The sequence below is a fragment of the Brassica napus genome, chromosome C4 (assembly GCF_020379485.1).
Source record: "Brassica napus cultivar Da-Ae chromosome C4, Da-Ae, whole genome shotgun sequence".
Lineage (NCBI taxonomy): Eukaryota > Viridiplantae > Streptophyta > Magnoliopsida > Brassicales > Brassicaceae > Brassica > Brassica napus.
In genome coordinates, this window is record NC_063447.1 from 15,682,019 (window position 1) to 15,700,989 (window position 18,971).

The 18,971-nt window shown below is 36.8% G+C and overlaps 3 protein-coding genes across 3 annotated transcripts; 1 reads left to right on the top strand and 2 right to left on the bottom strand.

Annotated features, from left to right (window-relative positions):
• The first annotated feature begins 1,679 nt into the window (after nucleotides 1–1,679).
• On the top strand, nucleotides 1,680–3,476 carry LOC111205435 (zinc transporter 6, chloroplastic-like). The gene is made up of 2 exons (XM_048754330.1): nucleotides 1,680–2,699; nucleotides 3,053–3,476. Exons 1-2 carry the CDS (start codon nucleotides 1,992–1,994, stop codon nucleotides 3,377–3,379), a joined length of 1,035 nt encoding a protein of 344 aa, XP_048610287.1. The 5' UTR covers nucleotides 1,680–1,991; the 3' UTR covers nucleotides 3,380–3,476.
• Nucleotides 3,432–8,021, bottom strand: LOC111205434 (potassium transporter 1-like). Its single transcript, XM_022701240.2, has 8 exons — nucleotides 7,768–8,021; nucleotides 6,670–7,162; nucleotides 6,534–6,584; nucleotides 6,197–6,457; nucleotides 5,042–5,094; nucleotides 4,849–4,963; nucleotides 4,510–4,764; nucleotides 3,432–4,428 (listed from the first exon to the last, which is right to left on the bottom strand). The coding sequence occupies exons 1-8, from the start codon at nucleotides 7,810–7,812 to the stop codon at nucleotides 3,563–3,565; spliced, it is 2,139 nt and encodes a 712-aa protein (XP_022556961.1). The 5' UTR covers nucleotides 7,813–8,021; the 3' UTR covers nucleotides 3,432–3,562.
• A 5,715-nt stretch (nucleotides 8,022–13,736) lies between these two features.
• LOC111205784 lies at nucleotides 13,737–14,801 on the bottom strand. Its single transcript, XM_022701998.2, has one exon. It carries the CDS (start codon nucleotides 14,799–14,801, stop codon nucleotides 13,737–13,739), a length of 1,065 nt encoding a protein of 354 aa, XP_022557719.2.
• Nucleotides 14,802–18,971: the final 4,170 nt, after the last annotated feature.

Genomic DNA, 18,971 nt, shown 5'->3' on the forward strand with positions numbered 1-18,971 from the left:
AGAGATCACCACAAGGAGGACCCAAAAGCTTCAAGGTAGAGGGAACATAACCAAAAGCCACACCAAGGAGAACGTAACTGAAGACCGTGAAGAGACACCATCCAAACTCCACATCACTTAAGAAACATGATCTCCTAAAAGAGCTATGACCACTAATGCATAACAGCAGAAAACAAGAGCACTTTGATGCAGAAACGAAGAAACGCAGCAGGAGAAACGAGCATTAGTCACCATCATTGACCATCTGAAAAATGACGCACCAGAGTCGATGGAAGAATTACCACCCACATCAGAGCCGGCTTAACTTGTAACCTTGCACCAAGAAACAATTTCGAGACTAAAGAAGTCTTCCAAGCAACCAATAGAAACCCAGCCACACGCTCTCTCCACAAAGCTCTTCCAATGCATCAACAACCTCAACCAAGCTTAACTAAACTAAACAACTTCACCAGACTCTAAACATCCTAGTTAAGGCTGCAAACATGAGAAACACGAACTAAACGAGACCCATGACCTACACCGGTGATGTAACTCTACCAACAAGCCCACAACCACCGAGTATGAAGCCAACAACACCTCAATTCGCCGGTTCTCCAACCCAATGAGAGCAAACGAGGATTGATCTGAATCTTTAACCACACAAAACTACTCTCTCAAACTAGATCTGCAGCCCAAACCATCGAGAACGTTGCGAAGACAGAGTGAAGATCCGCAAGACAGAGTGATTCTCGTAATCTCTTGTCGCCGGCTGTGTGAGAGAGAGTGATGACAGATATCGACGGAGACGACGACAGATCTCGACGGAGACGAAGGTGGATCTCGACGGAGATGACGATAGATCTCGATGAAGACGACGATGGATCTCAATGAAGACGACGACGGCAAGGCTGGATTAAGACGACGACGACGAGGCTGGATTAAGACGACGACGGCGAGGCTGGATAAAGACGTCGACGATGAGGCTAGATGAAGACGACAATGAAACTTGTTGAAGATAAGGTAAGGTTAGTTTAGTCCTTTACACATTAATGAATGTGGTATTTATGAAAATGTTTTTTGATTAATGGTAAAGTTGAATAGTGGTATCAACGAAAGTGTAAAAGTAAAATTTACCTTAAATTCATTACTTTTTTTTCCTAACTTACTTTTTTTTCCTATCCATGTTTCCAAACAACACTATTTTTTTTAATTACTATCTATGTTATCAAACAAAAGCTTGAATTACTTCTGTTTTAATAAGATAGATAGAATACTTTATGACCTTGCTAACTAGCTAACAAAAGCTAAGCGGCAGTGGGACTCCTGCGGGTAATAAAAAGGTTCTAGCCCTTTTTGACTCATGTGGCCTAACCAGCGTTGCCTTACTTTCACCATGATACGGACTCTCAGTTGACTTTAGTTTTTAATTTGCCTGCCAGTAATGGGCCAAAAGCGTTGACAAATAGTTTTTTTGGGCACACAAATTGAGGATCCTCATTGGGCTTTATTTAAGATAAAACTAATTGACTGGGAAGATGAGACCCATAGTAGCTGGAAACGAAAAAGAACACGTCGTAATAAAACTTCTCAAAGCAGAAACAATAGGCTCAGGCGCAATGAGCTTTTAAAGGCCCATGATAAAACTAGAACTTAGTGCAGATTACAAGTAATCTCAAATGTCATCGTCATTTTCCTCTTCTTCTTTGTTTCCAAGTTCGTTTTCTTCTACCCAGAAAGCAAAAGAGAAAACACGATGGAAACAAAAGGCAATACAAAATATACAATAAAAACAATAAAAAGAAAAAGATAATTTTATTTCCTTTTTAGTTTTTTTTTCCAATTTGGAAAATGGAAGTCTTACACAACAACGCACCTTCTTTAATAACAGTTTTGACGTGGTAAGTGGGTCCTACAAAAAGACTTCTTACCATTACAATCGTGGTCCGAGCACTAGCCTCTTCTAACTTCTAACCCTTCTCTCTCCCTCGTCTTCTTCTTCGTCTTCCATAATCATGGCCTCTTGCGCTACCGGAACAGAGGCGGCGATCAGAGCAGCGGCATGTAGAGACGGAGACGCGGCGGCTCATCTAAAGTTGATCTCCGTCCTCGTCATCTTCCTCACAAGTGTTCTCGGAATCTCCGGACCTGTTCTTCTCGCTCGCTACTTCCAAGGAAAGCCTCTCTACGACAAAGCCGTCCTCGTTATAAAATGTTTCGCCGCCGGAGTGATTCTCTCGACGTCGCTAGTCCACGTCTTGCCGGAGGCGTTCGAGTCTCTCGCCGATTGCCAGGTGTCGTCTCGGCATCCGTGGAAAGATTTTCCGTTCGCCGGGTTGGTGACGTTGATCGGAGTGATAACGGCGTTGCTGGTTGATTTAACGGCGAGTGAACATATGGGACACGGCGGTGGTGGTGGTGGTGGTGGTGGAGGAGGGATGGAGTATATACCAGTGGGTGGTGAGGCGGTTGGGGGTTTGGAAATGAAGGAAGGAAAGTTTGGGGCTGATTTGGAAATACAAGAAAGAAAGGAGGAGGAAATTGTGAAGATGAAACAGAGATTAGTGTCTCAAGTGCTTGAGATAGGGATTATATTTCATTCAGTGATAATTGGCGTGACCATGGGAATGTCACAGAATCAGTGTACCATTAGACCTTTAATCGCTGCTCTTTCGTTTCATCAGATTTTCGAAGGCTTGGGCCTTGGTGGTTGCATCGCTCAGGTCAGTTTCTTTCTTCATTTTTGTTTTCTTTCTTAAACTAATTAATGCAAAATTCTAATACTGTATTAGAGGTGAAATTATTAGGAGAACATTTAATGATACAGAGAAGAACGGATGTGTGCTAGTGCTGAGTCTGCTGACTTCTAAAATATAAGTACTAAACTAATTAAAAATAAATAAAAAACCTTGAAGAAGTATATTGTTAGATACAATTGTATATAGATGTTGACATTTTAGCATTTCATATGATGTCAACATTCTAAACAAGAAATATTGCATTTCATATAATGTCAACATTCTAAACAAATGCAATGGTTGGTTTTGATTATTATTTTTATATTATTATTATTCAGGCGGGGTTTAAGGCAGGGACAGTGGTCTATATGTGCTTGATGTTCGCAGTAACAACTCCTCTCGGGATAGTACTCGGGATGATGATCTTCGCAGCGACAGGTTACGATGACCAGAACCCAAACGCATTGATAATGGAGGGTTTACTAGGATCACTATCCTCAGGGATTCTAATATACATGGCCTTAGTTGACCTAATTGCACTGGACTTCTTCCATAACAAGATGTTGACCACAGCCGATGAATCAGGTTCCAAGCTGAAGAAGCTTTGTTTTGTGGCCTTGGTCTTGGGTTCTGCTTCTATGTCACTTCTTGCTCTCTGGGCTTAAGAGGCAAAACTAAACGTGTTATATATACCAAAATGTTATGACTCTATTAAAATATGTTTAAAACTTTATAATATAATCTATTCCACATCTTTAAGTATATTTACACATTTAAACTTCTATGTTAAACAAAGTTAGATCTCTCTCTACTACTATGTACTGTATTGATCTTATTTTAACATCTTTTTAGACGTAATAAACCATTCCAACTTCAAGCAGAGAAGTATGAGGAACATTAAGCACAACATCCGTTCCTCTGCAGTTGGTGCTCATGAACGCAAACACAACATCAACCGCTAACTTCTTCAACACGGAAGAAGACTGCTTCGCCTTCGCGTAAGACTGTCCCAGTATATACGCTACTCCTGCTTCCTTCGCCTCCATTATCTCCAAAGTCTCTTCCTTCCTCATCCTCAAGCTATCACACCCTTCTTCGGTTCCCGGTTCGGTTTCAACAAACTCCACAATAGCAGAGACTAACCGGCTTTCGAAGTCATACATCTCTCTCGGTACATCTCTGTACCCGTACCTAACCACACTCCTAAACATCCCATACTCTTTAGGACCAACTCTGCTTATCACAAACCTCTCTTCTTCTCCAACGTATGGAACCTGAACTGACTTAACGCATACGAACACAAGCACCCTGTGAAAGGCGGGCAGGTTGGTGACGAAATGTCCGAAGACAGCGGGGACTCCGGTCACTAGATTCGTGTAGACAAGTCCTATCCCGGGCACTCTCACCATCCCTATACTCGGTCCTAAGGCGACGATCCGGTCTATCGACACCTTGTTCTCAACGTCGAACTCGTGTTTCTTCGTGGTTCCGTAGTTCCAGATGTACATGACGGACATGAATGTCAAGGAGAGGAGGATAGGGATCCAACCGCCTTCGGGTATCTTGTAGACGCACGAGGAGAAGTAGAGAAGCTCTACGGAGCCGAAGCAGAGCAAGAAAGCGAGAACTGTGATGGCTTTCTGTTTCCAGACGATTGCCATCACTAAACTCATCAAACATGTGGTCACAAGCATCACAGATGTCACAGCAAGTCCTGCAGGGGAAAGCAAAAAGAGATTATAAGTTTAAAAAGTTTATGTTAATGATGATGATGATGATGATGGTTTTTATTTACCGTATGCGTGACCGATCATGTTAGTGTCTCTTAACCCTACCGTGACAGCCAAGCAAAGACACATTAACATCCAATTAACTTCAGGGATGTAGATCTGTCCGTGGATTTTGCTTGAAGTGTGAATGATCTTGACACGTGGAAAGCAGTCAAGCGCACAGCATTGGCTTATGATTGAGAACGTTGCGGAGATGACAGCTTGGCTTCCAATCACAGCTGCAAATGTAGCTATGATGAACACTGGCCAGAACACAGGCTCTGCAAAACATAACTTGTAGTTATGAATAAAAGATCACACACTAAAACCATTGAAGAAGGTTTGTTTTTTTTTGTTGTGTTTACCTGGTATTGCCTTGTAGAAGCTTCTCTGAATGTCTTCATGGTGTTTAGATAAAAACGCAGCTTCACCCATGTATGCAAGAATCAAACAAGGGTATACAAAGAACGAGAAAGCCACCTGCTTCAGAACATGTGTTACTAAAAGAGGAATCATTTCATTTGAAAGCATATCTTATAAAGTTAAAGTGCTTTATACCTTTATGGATAGAGAAGAGAAGTGGCCTAAGTCAGCAAACATAGTCTCAACACCTAAGGAGAATAAACACAGTAGAAGAATCAAGAACATAATCTTTGATGAAGTTTATGATAAACAAAAAATAAAATAAAAACATAAAAAAGTCAAAAAACAGTAGAGAAAGACTATTAAAAAAAGTGAAAACCTACCTTTTTATTTAGAATACAAAACGATTTTAATCTAAGTAACTAGATCTCGATCCGCGCAACCGCGCGGGTTTTTGTTTTCATTATTTTTATATAAACATTTTGTTTTCAATTCTAAATTGGTATATATTATAATATATATGTGTCTATCAATTTTTAAAACATAATAAGTTTACGGTATATTTTTTTCATTGAATAAATTGTTTCAAACTTTCACATGTATTGTATCTTCTTCTATATATATATATTTTCGCATTATTATTTCATTATTAAAATCGTAACTATATATATAAAGATTAGTAAAATATTGTTTTATTGTCATATTCAAAAATATTGTAACATTTCACAAATTTAGTAAGTTTTTAAAAAATTAAACTTTTCGCTACATAGATTTATATTATCGAGTAAATAATTAAACATTTAGTTTTTGTTTAATTTTTAAAATAAAATATATAGTTTAAAAAAAAAAATCATTGGTTTAAGGTAATAAAGATTAATCATTGTTAGATAATATGATTTTTGTTATTTAAAAAAAATCTTTATAATTTTAAAAGTTAACATCGACAAATATTTAAATAATTAACATATGGAGGTATAGTATTACAATATTAAATTATATCTATTTAATTTATATTATATATAAATCTAATGGATCGTTTATTGTTTAAATCCAATTATTGATAGCCCAATAAAAATTTCTGGTAGGCCCAAAATTTAAATGATAAGATTAGAGATTAAATGTAACATGACTTTCTAGGAATATGTCCATAAGATCTATTTTTTAAAAAATCACGCATGAATCAAAGTTGTGACTTTTGTTTTAATATATAAGATTAAAAAAATCTAAGAAAACTAAGTAAAAGTTACTTATTGGGTCAAACCAGTGGTTAAACCGGTAGTAACCAGTAGTCGGATTCCGGATTTTAACGGGTTTTTTTGCAGGGTTTTTAAATAATCTTTGGTTTCTTACCAGTGATTGAAAGAACAACGCCTCCAAGTGAAACCCACCCTTCTACACCGGTGTTTCTGAGGAACTTGTACATGTAAACAGGCGAAAGCGCGGAGACTATATGAGGGTTCCATTTGATAGTGTTGTAAACTCCAATGCTGCTGATTGAGAGAAGCCAAGCAGTGGAGATTGGAGCGAAAATGAAGGCCACTCTATGCGTACCAAAACGCTGCACTGAGAATATCGCCACCAGGATGATACAAGAGATGATCACAACATAATCTGCAATTAAAAGAAGACATAAGCTTTTGATATATATATGTATGTTGCAAAGTAAGCAAAGCAGATTCAGACATACTCTCGTGAAGTTGTGGAATCTTGAGCTTGACTCCAGAAACAGCTGAAAGAACTGCAACAAAAAAACAATAAGTGTTTAGAATTGATAAACTGAATCTAAAGAAGAATACTCTGCCTTAAGGGTTAAATGAATGCACCTGAGATTGTTGGAGTGAGGACACTATCACCAATGGCCATACACGTCCCTAAAAGCACAAAGATCAACAGACCCTTTTGAGATTTAGGGTGCTTCTCAAAGAATGATTTAACCGCTGCGCTCTGCCGAGTCTCTCCAGGGCTTCCCGTTGCATATGTTGACAGCTTCTCATCCATTTCTTGATGATTTGGTAACACTCTTAGCTTCGCATATCTGCAGAGAAGCGAGTACAACGCAAATGTTCCACCTTCTCCATTGTCATCTGCTGATAGAACAATGAAAACGTATTTGAAGAGAGCGATGAGTGTGAAGGTCCAGAAGATGAAAGAGAACACTCCAAAGATCTCTTCATCGTCTTCATGGAGACTTAGTTTCCCAGAGAAAGTGGTTTTGTATACATAGAGAGGCGATGTGCTTAGATCACCATAGATCACTCCAAGGCTTTGGTAAGCCAAAGTCAGAACATTGACACATGAAACAGTCTTCTTCAAGTGCTGAATCATTTCAACAAACAAATATTATGAATACTCTAATCCACAAGGCTTATATGTATATACAAAAAACATTACTCAGAAACCGATCAAGTATAATCTCTAATCTCTTTCCTTAAAAATACTGACTTTTTATTATTGCAAACTAATGTATCTTGCTTAATTACATCAACACTCACAATTAGAAGGTTTCAATTTCACAACTGATCTAATTTCAACAAACATGAAAAAGCGTCCACGTCTTAATTTATTTATTTAAATTTTGGGTAAATATCAAAGTCAATATGGTTAAGCAAGAGGACCTACCAGTCCTACTTGAGAAACAATCCAAAAACTTATTGAAGAAGAAGAAGAAGAAAGAACATTTAAAACCCTTTGCTTTCACTTGTTCTTCTTCTTCCATATACGAAACCGAATCTCAACCACATATGTTCTTACTGAAACTCGCATTGTCTCCAAAATAGAAAACCCAGAAGAAAAGTTTGGATCTTTTTTAAAAAAAAATACGAGAGACAGAAGTGATTGTCTTGATTCTCAATGAACAGAGGACTCAAAACTAATAGACAGTGAACATGAAAACAGAGCAAACTGAGAGAAACAAAACAGACCTGTCGAGAGATTCCCTGTTCGATTAGAGAGGGTGATTGGTTCATTGCCGTAAGCAAAGTGTTGTTTTCAGTTTGGAGAATGATTTGGAGAAACAGAGAGAATATTATAATGTGAAGAGAGAGAGAGAGAGAGAAGTTGGGAAGTGAATAAAGAGAAGCAAGCGAGTCTCTGAGGAAAGATAGGAAGAAGAGTGGTGTGTGATTTGGTGCAAAGAAGAAACTTTGCAGGTTTTTTCATTTAATGCTTTTGCTCTTTCTCCTTTTTTTCTATTTCCAAATAAAAAGCTTATAATTTATTTATTTTTTATTTAATTTTTTTATAAATTATTTTGTGTTGACAAACTTTTTTGTTGTTTTGTCATTTCTCTCAATAATCATTCCTAGCATTGTCTTATGATAGTATATTTTATTATTTTTTTGATCAAAAAAATAAAGTATATTTTATTATATGTTTATATATCATTTTTTTTAAAGATATATATCATTATTTATGAATAATAGCTTCGGTTAAATATAATTACAGTACTACAGGCAAACAGCTAATTGGAACAGTAATTCTGTTCGATAGAATAACCTACCTCTGTAACAAGACAGCTAATGATGGGCCGTAATATTAATTACTATCTGCAATATTTAACCTTGATATTTATTTACAAATTAATGGCCTATTTATTGCAAAATTACGTATGATAGAGGCCTACTGTTATTTATTTACAAATTAATGGCCTAAATAGGGATCGCACAATAAAATATGGTAATGGTGGAAAGTGCAGAATATATTGATGAATAAAGTTTTGGATAGAAATAAGTTTTTAAATGATGCATTCTTTTTCTTTTTTGCAATTTAATAAGCAAACATATATTTTTAAATGACGATTATATAAGAGCGAAGATTCGGGTAAGAAAAAAATGTCAGTCCATACCTCTACAGATGACTCATTAGTACAATCAGTCAATCATAAGTAACTATAGTCTACAGCTCATATGAAACGCAGAGATTAGAGATAAGTTCCTTAACAAATACGTACTTAACTTTATACGTTTTTAGATAGTCATTCACTCATTTGGGTCATATAATATTCATTTTCATACCTAACCAAATATTGTGAATTTTTAAAATTATGTGTACGCCGTCAATAAATACTGTTAAGCTTAATATTTTTATGCTTTACTGTTAATGTTTTAGGCATGATAATTTACAATTTGTTGTGACTGATTCGGTTTTGGTTCAAGTATATTGTTCAATTTTTACTATTAAGTATAAAACGTATGTCATGATGCTTTTTGGTTGGAATGAGTTTTTGGTTAGATTGTACATGCTTATCATCATTTATTTAATATAAGGCCGTTCTTAGGCTTAACACAAGAAAAGTACTGTATTGTGTTTCACACTAAATCTTACCTAAAATTAGCGAGAAAAGATGATTAATACTGAAAATTACAATTTTGTCTCAAGGAAACAAAAAAATATAAAGACAGAGTCTTCTTAAATATCTAATAAATATAAACTCCGAAATATGTAATCAATATCAGATACTGGATCAATTTATCTGATAAACTACTATATACATTTTCAAATTAAAAACTCTGGATTACTTTGAATAGTTAACTGGTTAAGTAATAAAATTCCAAGATGGCCAACAAAATTGACTGAGTTTGAATAGTCAGTCAATTGAGTCAATGCCTGAGAAGAAGGAAAACGATGGATTGGGATTCCGGTCCAATTCTTTTATGTTCAGACTTCAGAGAGATAACTTATCTATCCCTCCTCTGCCATTTTCTAACCAAACGAATAAATAATCATCAAAGATTCAAAGTGTTGATATTTGCATAACCAATATAATTAAATGCGAAAATTGTTTAACATTTGTTTTTGTTCACTTCTCAAATAACCTAAATACTTTTATTTTTCTTAATGAATAATACCCGAAGCCTTAATTGAAGATATGAAATACTCGATATCTAAGTTTTTAAACAGAATTTTTGGTAGTGATTTTGCGCAGCACAGGGGTGAATCTTGATGTAAATTTGACTGGGTGCATAAAGTATGCAAATTAATACATTAATGGGTGCAATAATTATAATTTTCCATTTTATCTAATGGCAACTGAAATAATAGTAGTGGGTGCACGTGCACCCCTTCCTGTCTCTTTGGTTTCTCCCCTGGTTGTGCACCTTTCTTAGCTACTACTTCACCTTTGCTTTTATCGTAAGTGGCATCGATGCCTCTAGATACAGCCATCTGGTGCGCCAAATCTTGGGACCATAATGATAAGAACGAAAGAAGTTGAATGCTACACCGAAGTTGTAATTACTTAAAGATATTTTTATCAATGCTTTAATGGTAACGCCAATAATTCTCTTCTTTCGGGTTCTCAACCTCTCATCCAGCTGAGAGAAATGTCTGATCAAAATACATGTATTTTTATTTAAATCGTATAGACAAGTCACAATATTATATTTGTCAGAAAAAAATATTAGCTAACATAATCTAATATGAAAATATCTTCGTTAAGATTAAACTGTGTACAAGGAGGAGTATTTATACTCATACATTAGACTACTCTACACTATACAAGTGTGTGTATGTAAACTATATACAATCATCATTATATACGTATTAGTCCCCCGCGAGATGGCGTTAGAATGTTGAGAAAACCCATCTTGGACATGAAACGATGAAACACAGTAGGATAGAGAGCCTTCGTAAACGGATCAGCCAACTGATTTTCAGTCCGTACATGAAGTGTTTTCAACTGACCACGCACAAGCTTCTCTCGAATGGAATGGCAGTCACGCTCAATGTGTTTCGTCCTTTCGTGGAATACGGGATTCTTAGCGATGTGTAAAGCAGCAGTACTATCACAGTAGAGAGCATGTACAGAAGGAGCCGCAACTTGCAAGTCATTGACCATGCGGGAAAGCAAAATGAGCTCCTTCAAAGTATACACCATGGCCATGTACTCTGCTTCTGCAGAAGAGTGAGATACTACATCATGTTTATTATATTTCCATGAGATCAGGGAGTCACCAACGAAGATACAAAACCCATATATTGAACGTCTTGTATCAGGACATTGAGACAATCTGAAACACAAAATGCTTTAATCTGAAAATCATCATCAAGAGGATAGAAAAGACCTTGTCCAATGCTTCCCTTGAGATAATGCAGTATCTTGTGTGCAGCCTTGAGATGAGGAACTCGAGGATCTGAAGAGTACTAACACAATTTATGTACTGCAAAGCAGATTTCTGGCCGAGTGATTGTGAGATAGAGAAGTCTCCCAATCATTCTTCTATAGACTTCAGCATTTGGGATTTTATCACCATCTTCAGCCGCTAGTTTGATGCTTGGATCCATAGGTACAGAGGAAGGCTTGCAGTCAAGAAGACCAGCATCAGTAAGAAGTTCCAAAATGTACTTATGTTGACATAAAGAGATGCATGCTTTAGAACGAGCAATCTCAATCCCAAGAAAGAAACGTGATTGACCAAGATCACGAAGCTTGAAGCATTGTTCCAACTTGCGTATAAAAGATGATATTGCATCTTCATGATCATTGGCTATTAGTATATCATCAACATATACTAATACCATGAGAAAACACTTATCAGAGTGTGACCAGAAGAGAGTATGATCCCCATTGATCTTTTCAAATCTCATGTCTTGTAGAGTGCCTGAAAATTTCAGAAACCATTGTCTGGAGGCTTGTTTTAAACCGTAGATGGACTTCTTAAGTCGTAGAACTGTATTTGGTGGAAGATTATCCCCCTTTCTTTCAGCATATCCAGGAGGAATATCCACGTAAATTTTTTCAGAAAGGTCACCATTAAGAAAGGCATTCGAGATGTCCAATTGGTGAAGGAACCATTTCTTCTTTGCAGCAAGAGCAAACATGAGCTTCACAGTTACCATTTTGGCAACTGGAGAGAAGGTATCAACAAAGTCCACACCCTTAGCAACCAAACGACTTTTATTACGATCAAGAGTACCGTCAACATTCAAATTGACCTTATGAAGCTATCTACAACCAATGGTCTCCTTTCCCTCGGGTAAAGAACATACATTCCAAGTATCAAGACGTTCTAAAGACACAAATTCATCGTCCACAACAGCACACCACCACTCTTTGGACTTCTTCACTTCATTGAAAGTTTTAGGAGTAGTGATATTGACAGTAGAATTGATGAAAGCAAAATGTTTAGAAGAGAGTTTTTGATAAGAAAGAAAAGCTGAAATGGGATAAGGAGAATGAGAAGAATTGCACAAATAGTCTTGCAAGTGAACAGGTCTTTTGAGAATGCGAGAGGATGTAGTTGCAAAAGGCAAACCTACATCAGAAGGTGAAGTGGCAGGTGCCGATGTTTCACCAGAGGATGATGGTACATAAGATACATTATCATCAGGCATCAAGACGTGGAAAGAAAGATTTTGCTGTATTGGAAAGTGAGGAAGCAGCAAAAGAAAATTTGTTTTCATGAAATGTGACATGCCTGGAAATGGAAATATTATGAGTTTCGAGATCTAGGACTCTATATCCTTTGTAACCTGTGGGATAACCTAAAAAAACACATGTTTTAGCTTTAGGAGCAAACTTATTTCTACCTTGTGTAGAAGTACTTTTATAGCAAAGACACCCAAAGCTCTTAAGACTATTGTAATCTGGTATTTTTCCCATAAGAATTTGATAAGGAGATTTATTGTCTAAGACAGGTGTGGGAATTCGGTTTATAAGAAAAGAGCAGTAGAGATACATTCACCCCAATAAGCTAGAGAAACATTAGACTGGAAGAGAAGAGATCAAGCTACATAAAGGATGTGTTGATTTTTTCTCTCTACTACCGAGTTTTGTTGAGGTGTTTCAGGGTAGGAATGAAAAGAGAGAATGCCTTTTGAGCGATATAAGTTGGTAGAGGATAACTCAGGAGCATTATCGGCCCTAACAACTTTAACAGTTTTATGAAATTGTGTTTCAACCATAGTGAGAAAAGCGGGGAACACATTTAAAACATCAGATTTGCTTTCAAAAGATAAATCCAAGTGGCACGACTATGATCATCAACTATGGTTAAGAAATACTTATATCCTTCATGTGTAATAATAGATAAAGGACCCCAAACATCAATGTGAATCATGTCAAAAGTGTTCTTACTAATATGACTATCTGATGGAAAAGGAACACGTTTTTGTCTAGCTTTAGGACATATATCACAATGAAGTGATTCAGGTTTCTTTGTTTTATTCAATGATAAATTTTCATACAATGTATCAATCTTAGCCATAGAAGGATGACCTAAACGATTATGCCATGTATGATTGTCAACAACAGCAGAGCAAGCAACATTGTTCTGATTATTCAAAAAAGCAAGAATTAAAGAACCTGAATCAAGAACATATAGATTCAAACTTGTCTACCCTTGCCAATCATCAACTCATGTGTAAGATCATGTATAAAACAATCAGATGCAGTGAAACCAACCATAGATTTAGTATCCTTAGTCAGAGAACTAACACTCAACAGGTTAAAACAAAATTGAGGAATATAAAGAACATTTTTAAGTGTTATGTTGTCACTAAGAGTGATAGGACCTATTCCAACAATGCTCACTGAGTTTCCAGTGGGTAAGGCAACAAAGGTATTGATTAAGGATTTAATAGAGGTGAAAAGAGATTTGTTATGACTAACATGGTGAGTAGCACCTGAATCTATGACCCAAGACTCACTCGAAAATATAGTATTTCTAGTAGAGAGAGCTGAAGGCATGCCAATAAGATAAAAAGTGTATAGAGGTAGGAAAGTACCATTCGCTTTGCAAGCCTTTGGTACGGCTGAAGGCGAAGGAAGAAGTCCGTCTTTTGATGATGTACTGCCCTGATCGTGAAGTTGTGAGCTGAAGTAAGCAATGAACTGGTGCATCTGTTCCGGAGTGAGAGAAGAAGATTATGGAGAAGCTATAACTTTCGGCTGTTAAGTCATAGAAGTGATCACATTTGCTGCTACTTGAGAGTTCTGAGACTGAGTCTTCTTAGGATAGAACTTCCCTTTGGGTTTAAATCCTGGGGGATATCCATGCAATTTGTAGCAGCGGTCAATGATGTGACCATAACCACCACAGTGAGTACAAACTGAACGATTCTTGTCGTAGTTAGGGTTGGAAGAGACTTGGAAAGTGACTGAATCAAGCTTAGTGTGAGAAGAGTTCCGAGCAGACCTCAGACTATCTTCTTGATCGAGAATGTTATAGACTTCGGACATAGAAGGTAATGTCTTCTTCATGAGGATCTGACTACGGATATGATCATAGATGTTATTAAGGCCCATGAGAAAGTCACTGGCTCTGTTGTTCTCATTTTGAGCAAGAAGACCTTCCACAGTACGAGATGGAACGTGAAGGCTGTTCAGTTCTTCCCATAAAGACTGAGTCTGAGTATGATATGAAGATAGATACATACTGCCCTGCCTGAGAGCGTGCAGTTGATGCAAGAGCTTGTATAGTCCTGGAAGGTTGGATTTGTGAAAACGAACATGTAAGTCCTTCAAAATGTCTGCAGCTGCTTTGAAGTAGAGTATACTTGTGTATATCTTTTTTAAAACGCTGTTGAGCAACCATGACTTCACCATACTATTGCAACGGCACCAGATCTTATAATACATATCACTTTTAGTAGGCATAGCAATAGATCCATCAATGAATCCAAGTTTTTTCTTCGCCTCTAGACTAGTAGTCATAGCAACTATCCATATACTATAGTTTGTTCCGTCTAAAGCTTCAGATGTTAGTACTAAGCCACGATGATCAGAGCTACGCAGATAGTACAAACTATGAATGTTATCAGGAGAGTTTGATACCTCAAACGGTTTAGAGAGACGAATTGGAGCCTGAGGTTCAAGATTCTGAACATTTCGAGCTTGATTCGAGGATCCAGACGCTTCGTGCGGCGGAATAGATTGAGGAGATCCATCACGACAAGTCGGAGATTGATTATCCGGAGTGGAGCTTCGATACCTGGAGTTACACTTTCTCTTTCCCATAGTGAGAGAGGAGAAATGGAAATCGAGGTTGAATCCAGTTGAATCGAAGATCTCGGAGGTGAATCAAAGATGAATGAAGACGATGAGAGATGAAGATGTTGAAAAGAGCGGAAGACGATGTAAGATGAATGTAGGTCAGATGAATGAAGATCAGAGAAGATCGCCGGTGCACTACAAGAAAACAGGGGGATTCTGATGGCCGAAATCGTCAGAAATTCGTCGGAAAATACCGACGAATTTCTGACGAACCTATCTGTCGGTATGGTTTTGTCGGAAAAAAAAATTCGTCGGAATTTCGTCAGAGCTTCCGACGACTTTCTGACGAATACCGAGAAACGTCATTCTGACGAACTTCCGACGATATTACGATGCGGACACACGAGACCAGAGTTCATCGGAAAAACTATATACCGACGGAGAACGTTCCTCGGATAATTCCGACAGAATGGATTCCTCGGTATATTCCGACGAATTCTGGGCGTCGGAATATACCGACGGACATTGGTTCGTTGGAATATACCTACGGAAAATGGTTTGTTGGTATATTCCGACGAAAGCTCTCCGTCGGTATTGTCCGAGGAACCGTGTCCGTCGGTATATTCCGACGCCCAGAATTCGTCGGAATATATCAATTTTAAAAACGAATTAATTTTGCATTTTTATATATTTTTTATATTAAAAATTAATTAATAAATTAAAAAAATCTGAAATTTAAAACAAATAATATTATAGAATTTAAATTCATACAAACCGAAATAGAAAAAAAACATTCAGAAAGTTTAAAATTCATACAAACCGAAATAGAAAAAAAAACATTTAGAAAGTTTTAAAAAGCCGAAAAAAACTAAGAAGAACTCGAAGACATCAAACGATCTAGCTTCTGCATTATCTCGGTGTTGAACTTCTTCTGGGATGCCAACTCAGCAAGGATAGTGGCATTCTCCGAACGGATAGTGGCATTCTCATAAAGGATAGTGGTGTTCTGCTTCTCCAATGCCCCAATCCGTTCATCTTTGTCATGTAGCTCCTCGAGAATCATGGGATCGGCATACGGAGCTTGCGAAGAAGATGCCGGATACGAAGAAGCACGGTGGGCCAACCCAACTAAACGACCTCCTTTCCTTTTAGGAACCGCCTACAAAAAATATAAAGTTAGTAAATAGGGACTAGTTAGTAATCGACATTATAAAAAATATATATTAATAAAAAAATTACCTTTTCAACCATCTCATTTATTTGCAATAGAGACAAGTTGGTTGAACCTCTCATAGAATCGCCGTCATCAGAGAGAGGCTGAGATTGAGATACTATTTCAGCTTCCACCAAATCAACGACACCTTTGATCACGGGGTCCTGAATTTGACCCGTCGTCTTGTTAGTGTGAGCCACCTTAATGAGTTGGAGACGATCAACGGGATTACCGTCATTTGCTTCGATCTAAAAAAACCACCATTATTAGCCAAGGAATATATAAAATATTTATTTAAAAAATATAAAGATAAATAATAATAAAAAACTTACAAGTTCATCCTCCTTAGTAGACATAGAGCAAGCGCCGAGGTTGTGCACATACATACCTTTCCCGCCACGATCGCTCTTCCGGTTCTTGGTGTTCCTAGAAGACGTCTCTACAGTTTCTTCCTTCTCCCAATGAGCTATCAACTGCTCCCACACCGTCCCGTTGATGAACCGTGGCCTCTTGTTCTTCTGCCAAACTGTCTTCCACCCGTTTATCTGCTTCGTATAAGAGTCCATGGCCTTTTCGTTGAATTTCTTACGGACTGTTTCCGTGAGATCGGAGTGCCAGTTGAACTCTTGCTACAAAACAAACATAATTTAATAAGTAAATATATTAAAAAAAATGTAAAAACTTTAAAAAAATGAAGAGTTACTATACCGCAAACTGACGAAACCACAACTCTCGTTCGCCGGAAGGGATCACACTCCACTTTGAATATCCAAAACGGAGCATGGAGTACATCATCTGGTTGATGCTCCTGCTAATGCCATTTTTCGACTTGGTGAACCTTTAAAAAAAATACAAGTTAGCAAGTTAATTAATGGAAAAAAACATAATGCTACAAATAAAAAAAATACTAACCAAGTGCTATGTCCTCGTTGTGGGTTGGGTTGGAGAACCGGGAGATGCTCTCGACCTGGTTGTTGAACCAATAGTTCAACTGGCATGACCCTCGGATCCTGTTGAGCAGCAGCGGGAGGGGCAGCAGGAGCTGGAGCGGAAATATATGCGCGAACCGAGTTTTGTTCATGAGACGATCCCGATGCACGGGAACTGCTCACCGAACTACGTCGAAGACGGGCTGCGGGGCGGGGTTCATCCTCGGACCTAAAAAAAAATTAATACAACAAAAATCTTTTCAAATCATTTCTATTTTTAATGTTTTCATTTATATATTTACAAAAGATTTTATAAACGTTTTAAAATATAATAAAAAATTAAAATTTTTTTATTATACATAGTTTATTACTGGAAACTTATAAAAAATAATAAAAATTTTAAAATTTTTTATTATACATGATTTATATATATATATATATATGTATACACAATTATAAAAAAATTATAAATATATAAAAATGTTGTTAAATATTTTTAAAAACGTTTTATTATACATATTTTATTATTGGAAACTTGAAAAACGTTTTAAAAATCAAAAAAACGTTTTTAAAAATCAAAAAACGTTTTAAAAAACGTTTTATTAATTCCAAAAAAAACTAAAACAACAATCCAAACAACAATCCTAACTTATATATCCTAAACTATCCATTCAATCCTAAAATTTTCAATCAAACAACCTAAAATCTGAGATCTAACTTCCAAAACCCTAAACAATTGAGATAAAACAAGGTTTGGGATGATTCTTACATGATTTGGGGTTTGGGGAAGAGATATGAGGGTGAGAAGAGGATTCGCCGGTGAAGGGAGGTGGATAAGGGCCGGAATCGCCGGTATAGAGGGAGAAATCGCCGTGAGAGAGAGAGGATGTTTGAGTGAGAGAGGCGGAAATAACGAAGAAGGAAGAATAAGGGTTATTATATCTAAAGTTTCCGACGGACACGTGTTCGTCAGTATTCCATCGGTATAATTAAAAATATACCAATTGGCGATTCGCGAAAATTTTCACGCGGTTTGGTTCTCCCGGGCAAATTGGATTTCCGACGGAATCTGTCCGTCAGTATATTCCGATGGAATGTATCCGTCAGTATATTCCGACGGAATTCCGACGACTTAGTGTTTAGGGTGTTGATTACAAGTTTCTAAATGCAAAATCCAAATCTTTGATAATATTTATAGTATTTGCATAAAGATTTAACAATAAAAATGTTTTTATAACACGATTTTACACAACAACATTTTTTGTAGTGTAAGATTATATGAATATGATTGTATAAGTATATGAGTGTTAAGATGAGATGTTATGAAAACAATGATATGCATACATAAATATTTTAATGAGTTGTTATATTTGAACGGTTGCGATCTAATAATATACTAAACACTTATTATGTGTTATTTTCATAGTTTTGGCATCTAAATTTATAGATTTTTATGATTGAAATTTTTTAGAAACACATGTCGTCGGTAATTCGTCGGTATACCGACGAATTACCGATGAACTTTCCAAATTTCAATGAAACCCAATGTCGTCGCTATGTCGTCGGTATATTGCGAGGGATTTCCGACGGACCAATAAAAAAAAAAAAAAAAAAAAAAAAACTAATCAGAATCTTCTGAATCTTCATCAAACTCCCCAACCTCGTAGTATGAACCCGGTGCAAGGTTATCCTCAGGTAGAATACCTTTGACAAAATCAGTAATCGCATCCATACATTCTTCAGCCAAATTAAAGTCTGTCTTAATACCCATTAATCTAGTTGCAGATGATAAGACTGAATGACCATCTCTACAATTTTGATACAAAGGTTGTTTTCCTGCATCCAACATGTCAAAAAATCTCCTAGATTCGGGATTTGGTTCTTCCCCTCTATAATGATCATGTAACATCTGCTCAGTACCTACACCATAATCTATATCCGTTCTAGATTCTTCTAACATAATATCAGGCTGAAGTTCACTAACAGGCTGAGGTTCGCTAGTACTACTATATTCATAACCAGTTTCCCCATGAAGGTACCAAACTTTATAAT

Excerpts from the sequence above, each read along its gene's own strand:
- LOC111205784 (XM_022701998.2), bottom strand. The coding sequence starts at position 14,801 with ATGGGAAAGAGAAAGTGTAACTCCAGGTATCGAAGCTCCACTCCGGAT.
- LOC111205435 (XM_048754330.1), top strand. The coding sequence starts at position 1,992 with ATGGCCTCTTGCGCTACCGGAACAGAGGCGGCGATCAGAGCAGCGGCA. Across the intron at positions 2,700-3,052 it reads TTGGTGGTTGCATCGCTCAG|GCGGGGTTTAAGGCAGGGAC; the intron begins GTCAGTTTCTTT and ends ATTATTATTCAG.
- LOC111205434 (XM_022701240.2), bottom strand. The coding sequence starts at position 7,812 with ATGAACCAATCACCCTCTCTAATCGAACAGGGAATCTCTCGACAG. Across the intron at positions 5,095-6,196 it reads CGTTGTTCTTTCAATCACTG|GTGTTGAGACTATGTTTGCT; the intron begins GTAAGAAACCAA and ends TATTCTCCTTAG. Across the intron at positions 4,429-4,509 it reads CATGATCGGTCACGCATACG|GACTTGCTGTGACATCTGTG; the intron begins GTAAATAAAAAC and ends TTTCCCCTGCAG.